This window comes from Suricata suricatta, chromosome 2 (genome assembly GCF_006229205.1).
Source record: "Suricata suricatta isolate VVHF042 chromosome 2, meerkat_22Aug2017_6uvM2_HiC, whole genome shotgun sequence".
NCBI lineage: Eukaryota > Metazoa > Chordata > Mammalia > Carnivora > Herpestidae > Suricata > Suricata suricatta.
Genome location: NC_043701.1, coordinates 148,442,875 through 148,464,574, shown reverse-complemented (window position 1 = coordinate 148,464,574; position 21,700 = coordinate 148,442,875). Strand labels below are relative to the sequence as shown.

At 37.4% G+C, this 21,700-nt stretch overlaps 1 protein-coding gene across 2 annotated transcripts in view; it reads right to left on the bottom strand.

Annotated features, from left to right (window-relative positions):
• Positions 1 to 21,700, bottom strand: part of MARCHF8 (membrane associated ring-CH-type finger 8) — a 116,517-nt gene that overhangs the window by 55,483 nt on the left and 39,334 nt on the right. For both annotated transcript variants that reach the window (XM_029932145.1, XM_029932144.1), the window contains exon 2: positions 18,186 to 18,365. In XM_029932145.1, the coding sequence (XP_029788005.1) occupies positions 18,186 to 18,287 (102 nt within the window). In that variant the 5' untranslated portion in view covers positions 18,288 to 18,365. The remainder of the gene's footprint in view (positions 1 to 18,185; positions 18,366 to 21,700) is intronic.

The following is a 21,700-nucleotide window of genomic DNA, read 5'->3' as shown; positions in this document are numbered from 1 at the left end:
TGAAATTTAATCTCAGTGGCACAACTAGGCCTTAGCAGCAGAGAAGTTAAGTGAAGAAATCCCCAGAGTGAGGCACACAGAGACAGAGAGACAAGAAGCATGGAAGAAGACAGTGAGCTTTACTCCCAGAAAGGGAGAACGAAGAGGAAACAATGAGTGAGGGCTTTCCAAAAGTGAAGAAAGACCTGGGTCCTCAACTTTTTTTTTTATGTTTATTTTTGAGAGAGAGAGAGAGAGAGACAGAGCATGAGCAAGGGAGGGGAAGAGAGAGAGGGAGACACAGAATCCAAAGCAGGCTCCAAGCTCTGAACTGTCAGCACAGAGCCTGATGTGGGGCTCAAACTCACAAACCATAAGATCATGATCTGAGCTGAAGCTGGACACTTAACCAACTGAGCCACCCAAGTGCCCTGGTTCCTCAACTTCAAAAACTGTACAGCACACTTAAATTCCAAGCAGAAATGGGATAAACAAAAACAAAAGCATAACTAGCCACATCATCAAAAAATCTCCAATTGCAATACAGGAAGCTGCTGTCAGAGCGTTCACTGCATTCTGTGACATGGCTCTTCCTAGCTCCCTGCTACCTTACAGGCTTCTAAAGGACAAAATTCTTTCCAGTACGTAATATACTGTTAATATCTGCTTGTTGCATAAATAAACAAGAGTATAAATGTGTGCATGGTTTATATTCATGTGAAAACACTTTTAAGAGGAAACAAAATAATACAGAAGAAATATAATACAAATTCAAGTGTCCATGGGTAAGGCATTTCTCTTTGGACCTGCTTCTTCAGTTGTGTAAGATAAAGAAGTCTTCTCAATGATGTCAGATATAAAATCCACTAACAAATATTATAGGATACTATGACTACAGTATTTTTTCATTTCTGCATTTAAAAGCCAATTTAAGTGGTTTTCAACAGGGTTACTGACAGAAAATCTGAAAACTGATCTGCCACCTGGTCGTTTAATGCAGGTAGGACACCTGTAAGAGAACACTGACAACCAACAAACCACAAAGTAAGACCTAGACAAAGATATTCATGCACTATCCTCATTCAACTTTTATGCAACACACTAAAGCCAACTGCTAATGTTTCATTTCATAACCAAACTAGACTCTCGGTTTTACCTATATGACATGGACTCTCATCTGACAAACTCTCACTAGGTCAACATCACAGAGGTCAGCTACAGTCGTTCTGTGCATTCTTCCATCTCCATACCAAATAAATAAACAGCAAACCATTACCAGTCCAAGACTTGTACGAGAATTGGCTGAGGAAAGTGGCCTTTAATGCATAGAATAGCTAGAACCAATACTGTTGGCTTTTTTTTTTTAAGATTTTTTTTTTAACATTTATTTATTTTTGAGAGACAGAGACAGTGTGATCAGCGGAGGAGCAGAGAGAGTGAGGGAGACACAGAATCTGAAGCCGGCTCCAGGCTCTGAGCTGTTGGCACAGAGCCCAATGCAGGGCTCGAACCCACAAACTCAGATCATGACCTGAGCCGAAGTCGGATGCTTAACTCACTGAGCCACCCAGGTGTCCCTACTGTTGGCTTTTGACTAAGAATATTTAAAATGGCAGGACCCCAAAATTGTATGTAATTTTATCTGCATTCAAGCTTCAAAATTAATGTATGCAATAGAAAATGTAACAATTCAAACTGATCAACTGGTATTTAATATTTGATAATAGTATGCTTTTTTTATCTCTAGAAAAACACACATAAGCTTATTTCTTCATTCTTAAAAAAAAAAAGTCTTACAAGATAGAAATTTAGAAAAGAATTTATCAGAATTTGTTTCTTAGACAGTGAGTGTGCTACAACTTTATGTGAGTGCTTGACCAAAGTAGGAGTTACAATGATAGATTCGATTACCAGACAGGAAAAACATGCTAGGAAGTAGATTTTTAAAAATGACTCCAGGGATCAAGCAAAGATAAACAGATGACAAAAGAAACCCTTGTTTCTAGGTATGAGAATATTAATCTCTTGGAGATAAAGGTATGAGAAAATTAATCTCTTGAAGATAAAGCAGACAGATGATTCAAGAAGTCACACAAATGATCTCACAGAGTGATACCTACCAGAGACAGTAATTTGCAGCAGGTATATTTTAAAGACGTATATGTATCTCTTCATTTAAACACACTTATATTAAAAAAAATACTAGGAATGGTCCAAAAGAGAACAATTAGAATGCTGAGAAACTTAACTGTAATAAATTAAACAATGATTTTTATGTTGCAGAATAAGACTAATGGTTCCTGAAGAAAAAAGACCACCAATAAAAGAAAGCTACAGAGAGTCTGTTCTTAACATTGGATCTCAAATCACTGGTCGCCAGCAAAAAATAGATCTGCCTCTGGAAGTATAGGGTCAGTGCCATGGGAGATGCCTTCTAATGGTACCCCAAGAACAAGCAAAGCACAATGATACAGAGCAGGCTAAAGCATTAAACTGGGAGTTGGTGTAGAGGGATCCCGGGAGCATTTAAACTGGAGTCAGACTAGAATCTGAAGATTCTGGGATGTTAAAATACAGACTGCTTTCTCCAGGTTCCCTATATTAGGCTTTTATGATTTAAAAGAAAATGATTTATCAAATAGAAAAAAGAAAATAAGAGATAAAAGTGTAGGGATTATGCCTCAAAATACTATAATCAATTGAGAGGTCATCTTTTCAGATTATGTCAGGTAAAGATGAGCACAGTATTAGCTGCCAACATTCATATTTCATAGCAAATATAAATGTGGTTAGACAATCATCATCCTGTAAGTGCATGTAAACTTATGTGTAGAAGCAAATGGAATAGCTCTGTGAGTAATTCACTGAAACTACAGTACATATAAACCATTTTTCCAGTAACATTGTATTAAGATACAAGTGTTTATAAACATATGTGTAGAAGCATTAAAAAAAAATAGATAAGCATCACCCTGATGCTTGATGGTAAAATCAGAAGCAAGATGTTGAAGCCAAAGGGCTAGTAACAGAACTGTTTATAAATACATTTAAAAAATACCACTTTTCTTTTTCCATGGAGCCTACTTACTGTTCCAATGTAAGCTAACTGCTGAATTATCTTGATATGGGCCAGTTCATTCCACCCAGATCAATTTCACGTTAAAGGGGTATGAAAAAGAAAGTGAAAAAATGTATTTCCTTTTTTTTTTTCTTTTAGAGAGAGAAAGAAACAGAGACAGAGAGAATATGCCAAGCAGATTCCACACTCAGTGCAGACGCCAAGGCAGGGCTTGATCCCATCACCCTGGGATTGTGACCTGAGCCGAAATTAACAGTCAGATGCTCAACCATCTGAGCGACCAAGGCGCCCCCAGAAACGTATTTTCTGAACAACCTTGTAATAAGTGTTCTAGACACAATTAGGTTGTGCTTATTCAATGCACTGACACTCAGAGCTCTGGTCTGAAGATGACACACAGGTGGAAAGCAGAGGGCAGGGCGTCCGCTTCGCTCATCTAGATCACGGCAAACGTGAGTGATTCTAGGGCCAGCAGCCTCTTCCTACTCAAGTCCGCAGCAATGTGGCAGCTTTTCCAGCTATGTAAAGATAGTGACTTTTTCCATAAGATACGGCAAGAGCAACTTTCTGATTTGTCAGCCGATCTCACCAGAGCAGTCCAAGGGTGCTGGGATTAGCTGTTCCTGGAAACCCCGGCTGCTCCTCCAGCCCTTGCATTACTCTGCAAGCATCTACTACTTCCCTGTATTAAATCCCTCTCCTTACACTAACTGGAAATAATGCTGTTGCTTACAGTGGACCCTATTAATAACAGGGTAAAAAGGAAATAATTCTGGAAAATAATTTACAAACACTGTCAAATGAAATGTGTATTTCTAAACATTGATTTGATGGACAAATACAAAATTGTCTTTTAGACTTTAAAAATACATGTTAATAATCCTACTTAAGTGCACAGAAGGATATTTTAAAACAGGCCTGAACACAGGAAAAACATTATATAATGGGGAAATGCAACAGAAGAATGAGAAAAACGTGGATTTTTTTAAATGGTGGAATTATTTGTGTGAAAAAAGAAAAGAGAACTGGTGAAGAAACACAGAAGAATTTCAAGTAACCAAATGGAAATGTATCCAAGATACTACAACTATGCTGAAATTAGAGAAAAAAGTCTACAAAGGTATCTACCACCTCATAGCTTAACTGAGTTTTCCTTTTATTTTTTTATTAAAAAATCATAATGTTTATTTTTGAGAGAGACAGAGTATGAGCAAGGGAGGGGCAGAGAGAAAGAGAGAGAGGGAGAGAGGGGGAGAGAGGGGGAGTGGGAGAGGGAGAGAGAGAATCTGAAGCAGGCTCTAGGCTCTGAGCTGTCAGCACAGAGCTGGATGTGGGGCTCGAACTCACGAACCATGAAATCATGACCAGAGGTAAAGTCGGATATTTAACCAACTGAGCCATCCAGGCATCCATGAGTTTTATTTTTATTTTTATTTTTTTTAATTTTTTTTAAGGTTTTATTTATTTTTGATACAGAGAGAGACAGAGCATGAGAGGGGGAGGGGCAGAGAGAGAAGAAGACACAGAACCGGAAGCAGGCTCCAGGCTCTGAGCTAGCTGTCAGCACAGAGCCTGACGCGGGGCTAGAACCCACAAATGTGAGATCTGACCTGAGCCGAAGCCGAAGACTTAACCGACTGAGCCACCCAGGCGCCCCGAGTTTTATTTTTAAATAAAACTTTTAAAGGTCAATTTGGATCTTATGAACAAAAAGTTGGACAGAGACATGAAAGATATAAAGAAAGGATCCAAACTAAACTGTGATGAAAAATACACCAGAAAGATTAACAGCAGGTTAGACAGTGAAAAAGAAAAGATTAATAAAATTACAAACACAGCAATTAGAATGACCCAAAATAAACATAAAAAGAAAATATAAAATTTTTAAAAATTGAAACATAACATTGGACAACTACCAGAGTTAATGTATGAAATCAAGTCCCCCAAAGAAGGGGAGAACAGAAAAATATATTTCAAATTCAATGGAAACTGTAAATTCACAAGTCCACAAAGTTCAACAAACCCTAGACACAAGAAAAAAAGGGAAAAAAAAATAAAGCTGAAAAATTCATTACCAGCCAACTCACACTACAAAAAATGTTAAAGTCCTTCACAAAGAGACAATGAACACCAGAAATGATATATATAAGGTAAATAGATTTTTTAAATCACTTTAATCTGTTTTTAAAATGTTGATACTGTAATTCTGGGGTTTATAACACATATATAAGACAAATGTATGATAATAATATCATAAAAGCCAGGAGAGAAATGAAAGTATACTGTTTTAAGGTTTTTACAATATATTTAAGTATTATCACTTTAAGACAGAATGTGACAAGTTAAAAGGTAAACTATTATAAACCCTGAAAAATGAAAATTAAAAAACACTAAAACAAAATTATAGCTTATAAGCCAACAGAGAATAAAAACTGTGGGGCACCTGGCTCAGTCAGTTGAGTGACTGAGTCTTAATTTCAATTCAGTTCACGGTCTCATAGTTTGTGAGATCAAGCCCTACATCTGGCTCTAAAGGGACAGTGTAGCACAGACACTCTTGGGGTTCTCTCTCTCTTCCTCTCTCTCTCTTCCTCGCTCTCTTTGCCCCTCCCCCATTTGTGCATGTGTGCACACACTCTCACTCTCTCTCTCAAAAATAAACTTTAAAAAAGAATAAAAAATTAAATCTTACAAATAATTAAGGCTGAAGATGAAAAGAAAAAACAAAGGCAGATGAAACAAACAGAAAACAAATAGGAAGATTTAACCTAACTGTATCAATAATGACATTAGATATAAATGGTCCAAACATCTAAATAAAGAGCAGAGACTGTCACACTGGATAAAGAAGACCCAACCGCATGCTGCTTATACAAAAGAACTGAAAATATATAGGCACAAATAGGTTAAAAGCAGAAAGACAGAAAAGATGATACGCTATTAACACTTACCAAAAGAAAGCTGCAATGCCTATATTATTATCAAAGTAGATTTCAGAGCAAAATATATTATCGCCACAATAAAAATAATCATTTCATAATAATAATATCAATAATAATTTATCAAGAAGCTCAAACAATCTCAAATGTTTATGCACCTAATAACAGAGCATCAAATACATGTAGCAAAACTGGGAAAACAAGACAAATCCATAATTACCATCAGCAATTTCACTACTGCTCTTTCAACCAACAGAACAATTAGATTCAAGGATAGAGTAAACTTGGAAAACACTTTCAATTTGACCTGACTGACATTTTTAGGACACAGCATCCAAGAATAGAGGAATACACATTCTTCTAAAGTGTACACAGCACATTTACCAAAAGAGATCATGTTCTGTGCCATAAAACAAGTCTTGATAAGTTTTAAAGGATTTAACTTATTTAAAACATGTCTACAGACCAAAACAGAATTAAATTAGAAATAAATAAAAGCAAGATCTTGGAAAGTCCAGAAATTTTGAAAATTATATAACATACTTAAAAATGCCATGGATCAAAGAAGAAATCAAAAGGAAGTTAGAAAGTACTCTGAGCTGAATGAAAATGAAACTCAACAACAAAATTTGTTGGATGCCACAAAAGCAGGAATTAGGAAATTTCTAATTGCTAAATACCTACATTAGAAAATAAGAAAGATCTCAAATAAATAACCTTGGCTTCTACCTTAAGAAGCTAGAAAAAGAAGAGCAAATTATACTCAAAGGAAACAGAGGAAACAAAATGATGCCTATCAAAGCAAAAGTCAAAGGAAAAAAAAAAAAGGAAAGGAAAAAAATGACAACAGAGAAAATCTATAAAACTGAAAGAATTCTTTGAGATCACTTAAATTGATAAACCTGTGACCAGATGATAAAGGAAAAAGGATAATTGGTGCTACAGGCTGAATGTTTGTGTCTCCCCCAAATTCATATTCCTAAGTTGAAATCCTAAGGCCCAATGTGATTGTATTAGGAACTGGGGGCTTTGCATGAGATTAGGTCAAATGGCAGAGCTCTCATGCATGGATTAATGTCCTTATAGAAGCCTTAGAAATATCACTCACCCCTTCTGTCACGTGAGGATATAATGAGATGTCTGTAACCCAGAAGAAAACCCTCACACCCTGGATAATGCTTGATCTGGGCTAAGAGAAATAATTTTCTATTGTTATAAGTAACCAAGTCCAAGGTATTTTGTTTTAACAACCCAGAATGGACTAAGACAATAAGGAAACATTATAAACAACTTTATACCAATAAATTCAACAACGAAACTGACCAATTCCATGAAAGACACAAACTATCAAAATACATTCAAGAAAAAAACCCAGATAACTTAAATAGCCTTATATTAAAGATATTGCGACTGTAGTTTAAAACTTTATCACAAAAAATTTCCAGACCCAGATGGCTTCACTGGTTAATTTTACCAACCTTATGGAAGAAATATTAATGCCAACTCTATTTATTTACTTTTTTTTTTTTTTTAATTTTTGAGAGCCAGAGAGAGACAGCGTGAGCAGGGTAGGGTCAGAGAGAAAGAAAAACACAGAATCTGAAGTAGGCTCTGAGCTAGCTGTCAGCACAGAGCCCGACATGGGGCTCGAACCCACAAACTGAGATCATGACCTGAGCCAAAGCCGGATGCTTACCCGACTGAGCCACCCAGGCGCCCCATGCCAACTCTATTTAAACTCTTCTAAAATACTAAAGAGGAGGAAATAATTCCTTAATCATTGAATGAGGCCAGTTATTGTCCCTATGACAAAATCAGACAAAACCATTACAATCAAAGAAAGCTATGAACCAATATACCTTTTGAACACAGTTGCAAAAAGTCTTGGCAATAATTTTAGCAACTCCCATCCAACCATATATTAATATATTAATACATTATAACTAAGTATGCTTTACTCCAGAAATGTTGGGTTGGTTTAACATTAAAAAAAAAAAAAAAGCAAAAACAGGGCACTTTGCCATATTAACAGACTGTGATGGATACTTTGATGTGTCTACTTGACTGGGCTAATAGATGCCCAGATAGCTGATAAAACATTATTTCTGGGTGCTTCTATGAAGGCATTTCCAGAAGATGTTTGTATTTCAATGTCCCCAATGCATTATCTAAACCAGTGAGGGCCTGAGTAAAATAAAGAGAAGAAGAGTGAATTTTTTCTGTCTGCTTGAGCTAGAACATCCATCTTACACTGCCCTTGGATATCAGCACTCCTGGTTCTCAGGCCTTCAGACTGCAGTCTTTGGAATCAAACTGAGACTTATGTCATCTGCTTCCTTGATTCTTAGGCCTTTGGATTTGTACTAAATTATACTACCAAACTTCCTGGTTCTCCAGGCTGCAAATAACAGTTGGACAGATTTCTCAACCTCCATAATCATGTGAGCCAATTCCCATAATAAATCTCTATATCCATACATAAAGATATCCTATTAGTTTTCCCCGAATATCCTTGAAAAATACACAAAATGATAAAAACCATTATGCTCACCTCAGTAAACTTAGAACTGCAAGAACTCTCTGGTACATATGACTCCTTCCAAATCTCTGCATTAAAAGACTTGAACAAACACTAGTGTAGTTTCTAACTTCTCACGGCTGTGTCCCTAGGAGGAGAGGATTCCAACCCTCTTACATTCCTCCGGGGAAAACTCAAGATTGCCAAAAGCATTTACTGTTTGTCCCAGCCAATATGTGAAGATAGAGCCGCTACCTCCCAATCTCTATGGGAAAGTATAAGCCTAACTTGCATAAGCACCAGGTGGTAAACCCAGATGGCTTAATCACACTGACTAAACTCTTTTCCGCCTTTTTGTAAAGTTCTACATCCCTGACTCTGATCAAGCCCCTACTCATTTCCTATTTGTTCCTCCTTTTTACTTCTTCATTATCCTTTTAAAACATCCCCGTCACCTACACACAAAAAGCAGTGGAGTTCAGGTCACACTGGACTTTACTCCCTATCACGATAGCACAATAATTATTACTGAACAAAAATTTGCCCTTGCGGCTTTAACTAGAATATAGCTTTATCTCTGGGGAGCCTGGGTGACTCAGTCAGTTAAGCATCCAACTCTTGACTTTGGCTCAGGTCATGATCTTATGATTTGTGGGTTCAAGCCCCATATCAGGCTCTGTGCTGACAGTACAGAGCCTACTTGTAATTCTCTCTCTCTGCCACTCCCTAATTTGTGCTCTTTCTCTTAAAATAAACACATTTTTAAAAAGAGGGACACCTGGATGAGTCGGTCAGTTAAGCATCTGACTTCAGCCCAGGTCATGATCCTGCAGTCCCTGAGTTCAAGCCGCACATCAGGACAGAGCCCACTTCAGATCCTCTGTCCGCATCTTTCTCTGCCCCTCCCCCCACTGTATGTGCTCGCTCTCTAAAAATAAACATTAAAATTTTTTTAATATAGCTTTATCTTTGATAAGGTATTTTTAATACCGCTTTATCTTTGATAAGGCACAAAAAACATCTGACAAAACTCATGATCCATTCCTAATCAAACTCTCAACAAACTAGAAATAGAAGGGAACTTCTTCAACCTGATGCAGGATATCTACCAAAAACATACAGCTAACATCATACTTAACATTCAAAGAATAAAGGTGTTTCCCCTAAGATCGGGAACAAGACAAGGATTGGAGGTTTTCACTAGAACAAAAAAGCAGGGAGGCACTGAGATAGAAAAGGGCAGGGTAAAACTTTATTCACAGATGATACAATTGCCCATGCAGAAAATTTAACAGAATCAAAGCTACTGGAACTAATAAGTGAGTTTGCCAAAACTGCAAACAAGATACAAGATATAAGTATCAATATACAAAAATCAATTTTATTTGTATGTACTAGCAATAAGCAATTAAAATTCTAAAAAACAGCACTATTTACAACAGCATCAAAGAATACTATCTGATTCTCAAAAGTTATTAAGCTGTAGTGTTTATGATACTGCATTGGTATAAAGATAGTCAATAGGTCAATGAATCAGAAGAAATAAGCACACACATACATGGGCAACTGATTTAAAATAATGCGATGGACAAAAGACATTCCAGTCTATTTAACAAGTGGTACTGGAACAACTGGGCATTCATATGCACAAAAAATGATGCTGGATATCTACTTCATAAAATATACAAAAAATAATTCAAAATAGATCACAGACATATATGTAAAACCAAAACTATACAAGTTCTAAGATACTATTTGCAACTTTGGGTGAAGTAAAGGTTTTTTAAGAGAATACCAAGAGTACAATACATATGAGGGGGAAAAAAGGATAAATTTGACTTCATCAAAATTAAAATGTTTAAAACCAAACCTTGGTCTTCAAAAGACGTAGGCAGGAACATGCAAAGACAATCCAGATATTGAGAGAAAACATTTGTAAACCACATAGCTGAAAAAGGACTTGTATCTAGAATACAAAATTTAACAATAATAAAAAAACAGCAATTTTTTTAAATGGACAAAAGATTTTAAAAGGCTTTTCAACAAAAAAGACATTAAGGATGGTAATTAAGTACATGAAAAGATGCTCAACATCATAACTCATGAGAGAAATGCAAATTATGCCACAATGAGATGCTAGTATACACCTGTTAGATACTAAAATTAAAAAGACAGCCATAGCAAATGTTAGCAGAAATATAGAAGAATTGGAACTCTCCTACTTCTTGTAGGAATGTAAAATGGTACAATCACTTTGGAAAACAGTTTGGCAGTATCTCAAAAAGTTAATACATCTACCATATGATTCCACTCCTAGGTATTTACCCAAGAGAAAAGAAATATATGTCCATACAAGGGCTTGTACAAATGTTAACAGGAGCCTTATTAATAACTACCAAAATCTGGTTAACAATCCAAATGTCCATCAACAGGAGAATGAATAAACAAATTGTGGTATATCCATACAATGAATACTATTCAGCAAGTAAAGGACAATACTATTGATACACACAACTTGGATGAATTTTGAAAGAATTAACCTTTAAAATAAGACAAAAAGTACATGATGTGTAACTCCATCTACATAAAACTCTACAAAACACAAACTAATCTAGAGTGAAATAAAGAAGATCAATGACTGCTTCAGGAAGGGATTAGAGAAGGGTGGGAAGGAATGATTACAAAGGGCATGAGGAAACTTTTGGGAGTGATGGAAATGTTCACAGTCTTGCTTGTGAAGGTGCTGTACACTTTAAAGATGTACTGCTTAGGGGTGCCTGGGTGTCATACGGTTAAGCATCCCACTTCAGCTTGGGTCATGATCCCCCATTCGAGCTCCACATCAGGCTCTGTGCTGACAGCTCAGAACCTGGAACCTGTCTTCAGATTCTGTGTCTCCCTCTCTCTCTGCCCCTCCCCAACTTGTACTCTGTCTCTCTCTGAAAATAAACTTAAAAATAAAAATAATAAAAATAAATACGTACTGCTTATTGTATGTCAATTATACAATTATATCTTAATACAGCTATTTAAAAATGAAATAAGAAGGACTGGATGGCTCAGTTAAGTGTCTTACTTCAGCTCATGTCATGATCTCATAGTTTATGGGTTCAAGCCCCACATGGGGCTCTGTGCTGACAGCTCAGAGCCTGGAGCCTGCCTCAGAGTCTGTGTCTTCTTTCTCTGATCACCCCCAGCCCCCGACTCACATTGTCTCTCTCTCTCAAAAATAAATATTTTTTTAAAAAATTTTAATGAAATAAAACATAACAAAATATAATCTTGAAAAATGTAAAGGTGAGGGCACCTGGGTGGCTCAGTTGATGGAGCACCCGACCCCTGATCTCAGGGTTGTGAGTTTGAGACCCACACTGTGTGTGGAGTCTCCTTAAAAAAAAAAGAAAGAAAGAAAAATGTAAAGGGACCCATCAAAGCACAAAACACAGTTAAGTCTAGATTAGAAATTAACCAATAACTCTCTAAACTATAAAAAAAAAGAAAATATCTCCCCAAAACACTCCAGAATAAATGTCTCTTTAGAAGGAATGCAAACCACCTCCATGGCAGGTTTCTAAATGCAGACCAGAGTCTGGAAGGCAATGGATCAATCAATACTTACAAAACACTAAGGAAAAAAATACACAGGAAACTTCTACCCAGTTCATAAGCAACAGTAGCAGAAATACTTTTATGAATTATAAAACATTCCTCTTATTTCTATAGTGGTTCCTATACCATTAAAACCAAATTTATCCATTTATTCATCAACTGTATTGACTTCTGTGTAAAAGTCATGAACTCTTCTTAGAACTGCACAGACATAGGCTCATGCAGTGGGTACTAGAGAACCACGCCTCTATACACATCTGGCAAACTGTCAATGTTAACAGCTGGATTATTTGATTCTGTATACTGCAATGCCTCTCTCTTCTGACAAGATTCAAAAGGAATAAAATTCTCATTGATGTAATGAGCTGTCTCATGCTATCCTACCTGGAGATTGTGAGATAAAGGTCACCTCTCCAGTTCTAAGACTGGATGACGGGAGGGAAGAAGTGCCTCTCTGTGCAGAGCTTCTCTTACCCTCCTCGCCTCCTCTCCCAAACACAAGACATCAGAAATCATAGTCAAGGATTCTGTTTTGAACTCACTGTACCAAGGAAACTGGATAAAGAAAAACTCTAATGGACAAAAATGTGCCTTACAAACCAATTCTGACACCACATTTCAGAATTTTGACACCTACAAAAATCATTTTCAGCAATATGCCAGCTGCTGCCAAAACTCATGGGGCTCTTCAAGATCCTGTCTCAGCTGCAACCCCACTACCTGCCCACCCACCTTGGCTCGCTGATTCCCAGAATTGTCACACTGCCATCAGGTGTTCCAACTATTACCTACACTAAAGTGAAACAGAATGGTGCCTCTTCCCAATACCAATTAAAATTACAATTCCAGAAGCACTTGGGTGGCTCAAATGGTTAAATGCCCCAATTTCAGCACAGGTCATGACCTCAGTGTTTGTGGGTCTGAGCACCATATCAGGCTTTGTATTGACAGTGTGGGCCCTGCTTGGGATTCTCTCTTTCCCTCTCTTTCTGCCCCTCCTCCACTTGTGCTTTCTCTTTCTCAAAAATAAATGAATTTATAAAAAATTCCAATTTATAGAGGGAGGGAGCCAAACCGTAAGAGACTCTTAAATACAGAAAACAAATTGAGAGTTGATGGTGGGTTGAGGAGAGGGGAAAATGGGTGGTGGGCATTGAGGACGGCACTAGCTGGGAAGAGCACTGGGTGTTGTATGTAAATGATGAACCACAGGAATCTACCCCCCAAACCAAGAGCACTTCGCATGTTAGCCAATTTGACAATAAATTATATTCATAAAAATCCCAATTCCATGAATATAATCGTCAATACTACTTATCCAAACCTTAAAAACCCCTCATCAAATAGATCCATTCAATAAGTATTTACTGAATATCCACCACAATGAATCTATAATAGGGTTTTTTAACAAAAAGAATCTCTCTTCCTGGTCTAAAATTTGGACTGCTTCCTTTACACCTAACAAGGAGAGCTTCCTCACACACACACACACACACACACACACACACACACACACACACACCCCAAGAAATTCCTGCCATCTGGTGTCCAAATTCAATACTACAATGAATAGGGACCAAGCAAACTCAACTCAGTATAGGCAGGCAAGCACTATAAACTAAAGAAATGTTCTACTTAGTGGTATTTAAAAATCCATTGGGGCTATGGTGCGCCTGGATTGCTCAGTCAGTTGAGCATCCAACTCTTGATATGAGCTCAGGTCATGATATCACAGTTGGGAGTTTTTGATCCCTGTGTTAGGCTCAAGGTCCACGCCTGCTTAAAATTCTCTCTCTCTCTTTCTCTCTCTCTTGCTATGCCCCTCCCCCACTCACTCTATATCTGTCTCTCTCAAAATAGTTAAATAAACATTTTTTTAAAACTCCATTTGGGGGGAAAATTGAGAGCTTACCACCTAAGGTCAAGAACATGACAGGGATGTCTACTCTGTCACAATTATTCAACATAGTATTGGAAGTCCAAGTCTCAGCAATCAGACACACAAAGGAATAACAGGCATCCAAATTGACTAGGAGGAAGTCAAACTTTCACTCTTCACAGATGACAAACTACTCTATATGAAAAACCCTAAAGATTCCACCAAAAAACTGCTAGAACTGATCCATGAATTCAGCAAAGTTGCAGTATATAAAATCGGTGCATAGAAATAGGTTGTGTTCCTATACACCAATAATGAAGCAATAGAAAGATAAATCAAGGAATCAATCTTATTTACAATTGCACCAAAAATCATAAAATATGTAGGAATAAACCTAATCAAAGAGGTGAAAAATCTATACACTGAAAACTATAGAAAGCTTATGAAAGGAATTGAAGAAGACACACAAAAAAATGGAAAAATATTCCATGCCCCTGGATAGGAAGAACAAATACTGCTAAGATGTCAATGCTACCCAATGCAATCTACATATTCAATGCAATCCCTATCACAATAACACCAGCATTCTTCACCGAGCTAGAACAAACAATTCTAAAATTTGTATATAACCAGAGAAGACACCGAATACCAAAGCAATCTTGAAAAAGAAAACCAAAGCTGGAGGCATCAAAATCTGGAACTTTAAACTGTATTACAAAGCTGTAATCATCAAGACAGTGTGGTACTGGCACAAAATCAATCAATAGAACAGAACAGAGAAACCGAAACCGACCCACGAACATATGGCCAACTAATCTTTGACAAAGCAGGAAAGAATATCCAATGAAATAAAGAGAGTCTCTTCAGCAAATGGTGCTGGGAACACTGGACAGCAGCATACAGAAAAATGAACCTGGACCACTTTCTTACACCACACACAAAAATAAGCTCAAAATGGATGGAAGACCTAAACAGGAGATAGGAAGCCATCAAAATCCTCAAGGAGAAAGCAGGCAAAAACCTCTTTGACCTTGGCCGGAGTGACTTCTTACTCAAAACATCTCCAGAGGCAAAGAAAACAAAGCAAAAATGAACTACTGGGACCTCATCAAGTTAAAACGCTTCTGCACAGCAAAGGAAACAATCAGCAAAACTAAAAGACAACTGATGGAATGGGAGAAGTTATTTATAAATGACATATCAAATAAAGGGTTAGTATCCAAAATCTATAATCAACTTATCAAACTCAACACCCAAAAAAACCAAACAATCCAGTGAAGAAATGTGCAACAGACATGAAAAGACACTTCTCTAAAGAAGACATCCAGATGGTCAATCGACACATGAAAAAATGCTCAACATCACTCATGATCAGGGAATTAAAAATCAAAACCACAAGGAGATACCATCTCACACCTGTCAGAATGGCTAACATTAACAACTCAGGTAACAACAGATGCTGGCAAGGATGTGAAGAAAGAGATTCTCTTTGGCTCTTGCTGGTGGTAATGCAAACTGGTGCAGCCATCCTAGAAAACAGTATGGAGGTTTTTTAAAAAAAATTAAAATAGAACCAACCAATGACCCAGCAGTTGCACTAGTAGGTATTTATTCAAAGGATACAGGTGGGCTGTTTTGAAGGGGCACATGCACCCCAATGTTTATAAGCAGCACTACCAACAATAGCCAAAGTATGGAAAGAGCCCAAATGTCCATCAATGGATGAATGGATAAAGAAGATACACACACACACACACACACACACACACACACACACACACACACAAAACATACACATGGAGTACTGTTCAGCAATCAAAAAGAATAAAATCCTGCCATTTGCAACTATGTGAATGGAAGTAGAGAGTATTATGCTAAGCAAGATTAGTCCGATAAAGACAAATACCTTATAATTTCACTCATATGAGGAATTTAAGATACAAAACAGAGGAACATAAGGGAAGGGAAGCAAAAATAATATAAAAAAAGGGAAGGGAACAAAACATAAGAGATTCTTAAATGTAGAGAACAAACAGGGTTGCTGGAGGGGCTGTGGGGGGAATGGGCTTAAATGAATAAGAGGCATTAAGCAATCTACTTCTGAAATCATTGTTGCACTATATGCTAACTTGGATGTAAATTAAAAAATAAATAATAAATTTAAAAGTATTTTTGATTTAGAAAATCCATTTGGGCTAAAGGGTTACAACAAGAGACTTAATTTAAATGAATCTTAAAAGAAGACTATGAACTTAAATGAAAACTGAAAGAATATGGGAAAGATATTTGGGGGTATGCTCCCATCTCCAGCAAGTTGAGGGAAAACTGAAATGCTGAAAATACTACATCCAAAACCCATCTACTCCACCACTGCCCCTGGTCTGCCTTTCAAGCAATGCTGACCACACTTCTCCCAAGAGCTTAGCAAAATAGAAAGGGTGCAGATTGACAATGCAAACAACTGAAGAATGGAAAACACAAACTAAGAATATGGAGACCCTTTTTAATTTATATGGTGCCTTTTCATTTTCCGTAGTCCATGTACTTCAAGAGCTATGATTTAACAGATCTGGGTTTTTTGTTTTTTCTAAAAAGTTCATTTATTTTGAGAGAGAAAGAACGAAAGAGTGAGCATGGATGAGCAGGGGAGGTGCAGAGAGAGATGGAGAAAGAATCCCAAGCAGGATCCACGGACAGTGTAGAGCCAAACAGGGGGCTCGATCTCAGGACCATAAGATCATGATCTGAGCCAAAATAAAGAGTCTGAGGCTTAACTGACTAAGTCACCCAGGTGCCCTGATACATTCGTTGTTTTCTTTTTAATTATTTATGAAATAAGGCAAAAAATGTGTCCTATCAACTATAATGACTCAACTTGGAACAAGACTTACTACTTTTTGATTTAACAAGGATTCTTTAGGGTCTTCAACAAAGAATTACTACAAAATAGAAATGCTGTGAGAACTAATCAGCACATGTCTGTGCAGCACATGATAAAGGCAAGGGGAAAGTAGGAGTCATCCTTGATTCCTCCCTATCTCACCCAACATGCAATTATCAAGTCCAGTGGATTAATAAACTAAATATCTCTCTATCCCCACTACCCTATCCCAGACCAAGTCACCATCATCTTTTCCTCAGGCCAGGGACTGGCAAACTACAGCCTACAGGCCAAATCTGGCCTGTTACCAAATTTTGCAAGTAAAGTTTTATTGGAACACAGTCATGACCATTCATTTATATACTGTCTTTGATGACCTTCATACTGCAATGGCAGAACTGAGGAGACGTGACTGGCCCACAAAGTCTACAACGTTTACTATCTGGCCCTTTACAGAAAAACTTTGCCAAACTTGGCCTAAGGAGGCTATTAAATAATCCTCTACCTAGTATCCTACCACTGATTCAGCTCACTCTCCAAACTGCAGTCTGAGTGAAAGTTTTAAGAATGCGAATTTGATCATTCATTCAGCAAAGATAAACCCAAACTCCTTACAGTAACTCCTGTAACTTTTCCAACCTCCTATCTTGCCACTACCCTTTATGTTCCTATTATTCTACTTTAATCTCTTCAAACTCCTCTTACTTTAACCTTTGGGCTTTCAGCATATAATATTTCTCCCAACAGGAACATTCTATTTTCTCTGAGCTAACTCCAGGTCAGAGTGCAGGTTCTCTATGTACATGTCACCTTCTCCAGGAATTTGGTCGTCCTGAATTCCTCTATCATTGACTTTATCATTAGACTCTAATGCATTTTAATTGTCAAGCCAGATCAAGAGCCATATGAAGGCAGAGAGAGGCTGTGACGTTGACTATGATCCCTTGCAGCAAGGAGAGACTAGTATGTACAAGGTATCTATAAAATCTTGGTTCAAATTAATTTATCCTTTGTATCATGTTCTAAGAAGTCAAAGAACTTTTACTCAGAGATTTACAAGAAAAAAATTATTAATTTTAGGCAATGAAGATAAATAAGTCATGTATAACCATGGCAGAATAAGGTGATACCAAAGTCTGAAAACCTAGACATCTATAAAGGACTTCTGAGCCCAACTATTTACACCATACATATTTTAGTGTATTACTAGAGAAAACCTTGATCATCAGAGCTTATCATTCTAGGCTGTATTTAATGAGAACTACAAAATAGTGGAACTAAAAAAGGCGGTCTCCTAATACCTGCTCTTCCCTCTCCTTTTCTTTGGTCTTACTTCTGTAGACTCTAGCAGAGGCGGCATCCTGGGCTGGAATGGCAGAGATCTGGTGCAGTGGCATGCTCATCCCAGCCTCCTGTCTGGTTGTCTTCTTTACTGAACAGAGTCTCCAGTGGTAGAGTCATTTTGGGCCATGGACTTCAAGCTGAGAGAGGGAAGACACGACATAACTGAGCTTGACATAACACTTCAAATTTCCAACAGTAAGACCAGCATTTTATATTTATAATCATATGTGAACCAGTTACAGTATCTGACATAAATACTTGGTCTTCAAAAACAACAGAAAATAAATGTTTATGGGGGAAATTTTAACATTTTCCTCATGTAGTTAAGATGGGAACACCTGAAAGAGGCATGTACATGTATAATCAGATATTAATTTTCCACTAGCTATTAGGTTTTAAACACAGCAGTGTCATCCTTATAGAATATTTTTGAAGTTAATTTTTTTCCTTGCACAAGCATTCATTCTGATAGAAGCAGTGATCTTTCCTTAAAACCACTGCTCCTGAATCTACATAATGGTAAGATTAAAGGCTCTAAAGTCTAAAATAAATTTAAGCTATCTATGATCTATGCTTAACCTTCTGAAAGTCTAGACTCTCTAGACCAGCTGTGGGCAAACTTTTTCTTATAAAAGGCCAGAGAGTAAATATTTTAGGCACTGTGGGCCATATATTTTTAAAACTACTCAATTCTGTGGGGCACCTCGGTGGCTCATTCAGTTGAGTATCTGATTTCTTGATTTCAGCTCAGGTCATGATCTCACGGTTCATGAGATCAAGCCCTGTATCAGGCTCTGCACTAACAGCTGGAGTCTGGTTGGGATTCTCTCTCTCCCTCTCCCTCTCTCTGTCTCTCCCTGCTCACACAAGCTTGTGCACACTCTCTCTCTCAAAAAAATAAACATTTAAAAAACTCAATTCTCCTGTTGTAGAGTCAAAGCAGTCAAAGAAAGTATGCAAATGAATGAGAATGGTTATGTTCCAATAAAACTCTATTTACAGAAACAGGTGGCAGGCTAGATTTGGCCCATGACCTGTAGTTTGCTAACTCTGTTCTAAAGAATTTTCCAGGGAAAATTGAGTCATCATGGATATTTCTGGCATCTTGAAAAGGCTGCTCTTAGGTAAAATAATAGCTTCTAAATAAGCTTGATTCAATGATTCCAAGAACTCCTGCCTTTTTTCCGGTTTTCTCCTACATTCCTCCAAAGTTCCTGGTAATTGATCAGTGTGTTCTCTATTCCCTCACCCTGTGCCCACTGAAATCTATCAAACTCAGTATACAAAACCAATTATATATCCAAATTATCCATAAGCTTTAATCTATGTTTCATACTATCTGAACTTTAACAAAGGATGGAAACATTAAACTAAAACAGTGCATCTCTAATTTTGGGATCTTCACTTATTAACCATGCATTGGAGGCTGAGGCAGTAGACAGGGAATGTAAATAAGAAGGCCTGACAACCTTAAGGTCACATCTGAAGGGCAGCCATTTATATTCCACCTCTCCCTCCCCATACTCTGCTCTGGACTAAAGGTAGGTGTTTGGCTGGTCTCACCTCTGACAGTGTTACTTAACCAAACTAAAGAGCAACAGAACTCACAAAATTAACTCCCTTCAGAAGATTCTCTGATCAACAAGCAACAAAAATAAGAAACTGGAAGGTATCAATACTATGAAATAATGAGCTAAAAAGAACATGGTTTTTAAAAGTCTAGTTTTATAATAGGTGGGTGATCACTGATAATAAAACTGGAAATACAGTAGGTGATATTAAAGTCTAGATATTCTAATCAATTACTAAAATGCTAGTGCATCTTATACATCACCTACTCTATCTCATGTCTTTGATGAAGCTGACACAAGATGGAGTACTGTGCCCAACAAATGGGCTGAATATTTATTTTCACAATAAACATGAGCCACTTACTGCTTAGTTGTCTTATACTCTCTGGGAGATCACAATAGTCAAAAGTGAGCAGTTTTTTCATCACTTCATCACTCATGCATCAAAGTTCTCTGTCACAGATGATAAACTCCATGTGGCCTCCTGGAATACTTAACTCAAACCAACCATGTCCAAAGCCCCACCACACATCATGCCAACAGCTGCCTTTGGGTGCTTCTGGTATAATAATCATTATTACATCATTGGTACATGACCAGGACAAGCCTGAAGAGGACTATTTATGCCAGAGAAACACAAATCTGAGAGACGGTTTTAAGTGTTCTGTAGAATTTTGAAGGACCTCTCCTCCTTACAGCCATTTAAGCTACTCTTCTGTTATGAACCCCTATCTCCAGGTAAAGGATCTGAAAGTCAGCATGAAGCAATCCCTCTCCTACACCATATTTAGGATAAAAATGGTAATCTTAAAAAGCAAACTACAAAACTGACCATTCCACTTTTTTTGTGAAGGTTCATGTGAAAAGCATAAAGCAGGTATTACTTGCACTATTTTCTTTGCATTATTTCCAAATATTTATACCAATTTATTTATAATGAAGAGTAATAGTTAAACCTCTGCACTTGCCTGACAATCCAGGCATGAACACTTCAATCCCACTAACAATAACTTGAAAAATACAGCACACCTAATATGAACATCCATATCTAGAAGAAATGGACAAATTGGCTGTGTTAAGAGTATGGAAATGAGTATGTCATGTCAACGGATCGCAAGACTTTATATAAAATTTAGAGTCAAGAAATAAGCCCATGTAACTATGCCCAACTGGTTTTTCAACAAGGGTTCAAAGACCATTCAATGGGGAAAGAACAGTCTTCAACATGCAAAAAGAATGAATTTAGACTCCTATCTCACACAAATAAAAAATAAACTAAACATCACCAAAATAAAAGTGTCTGTGCTTCAACAGATATCATCAAGAAAGTGAAAAGACAACCACAGAACAGAATAAATCTTTTTGCAAAACAATAAGGGATTTGTATGTTGAATATGTAAAGGGGCTGTCTCGACTCAACAATAAATACACAAATAACCCAATGAAAAATGGGTTGTTCTACACAAACTTAATTACACAGAACTGATGGTTACCAGAGTAGAGGAAGATGGGAGGATGGGTCAAATAAGTGACAGGGATTAAAGAATGTGCCTGTGGAGATAACCACAGGGTGATGCACGGAAGTGCTGAATTACTGTATTATATACCCAAAACTAATGTAACTAATGTAATGTAACTGAATGTTAACTAACTGGAATTAAAACAAAGACTTTAAAAAAAGACAAATGGGGGGCGCCTGGGTGGCTCAGTCGGTTAAGCCTCCGACTTCGGCTCAGGTCAGATCTCACGTTCGTGGGTTCGAGCCCCGCATCAGGCTCTGTGCTGACAGCTAGCTCAGAGCCTGGAGCCTGTTTCAGATTCTGTGTCTCCCTCTCTCTCTGACCCTCCCCCTCTCATGCTCTGTCTCTTCTGTATCAAAAATAAATAAAGCATTAAAAAAA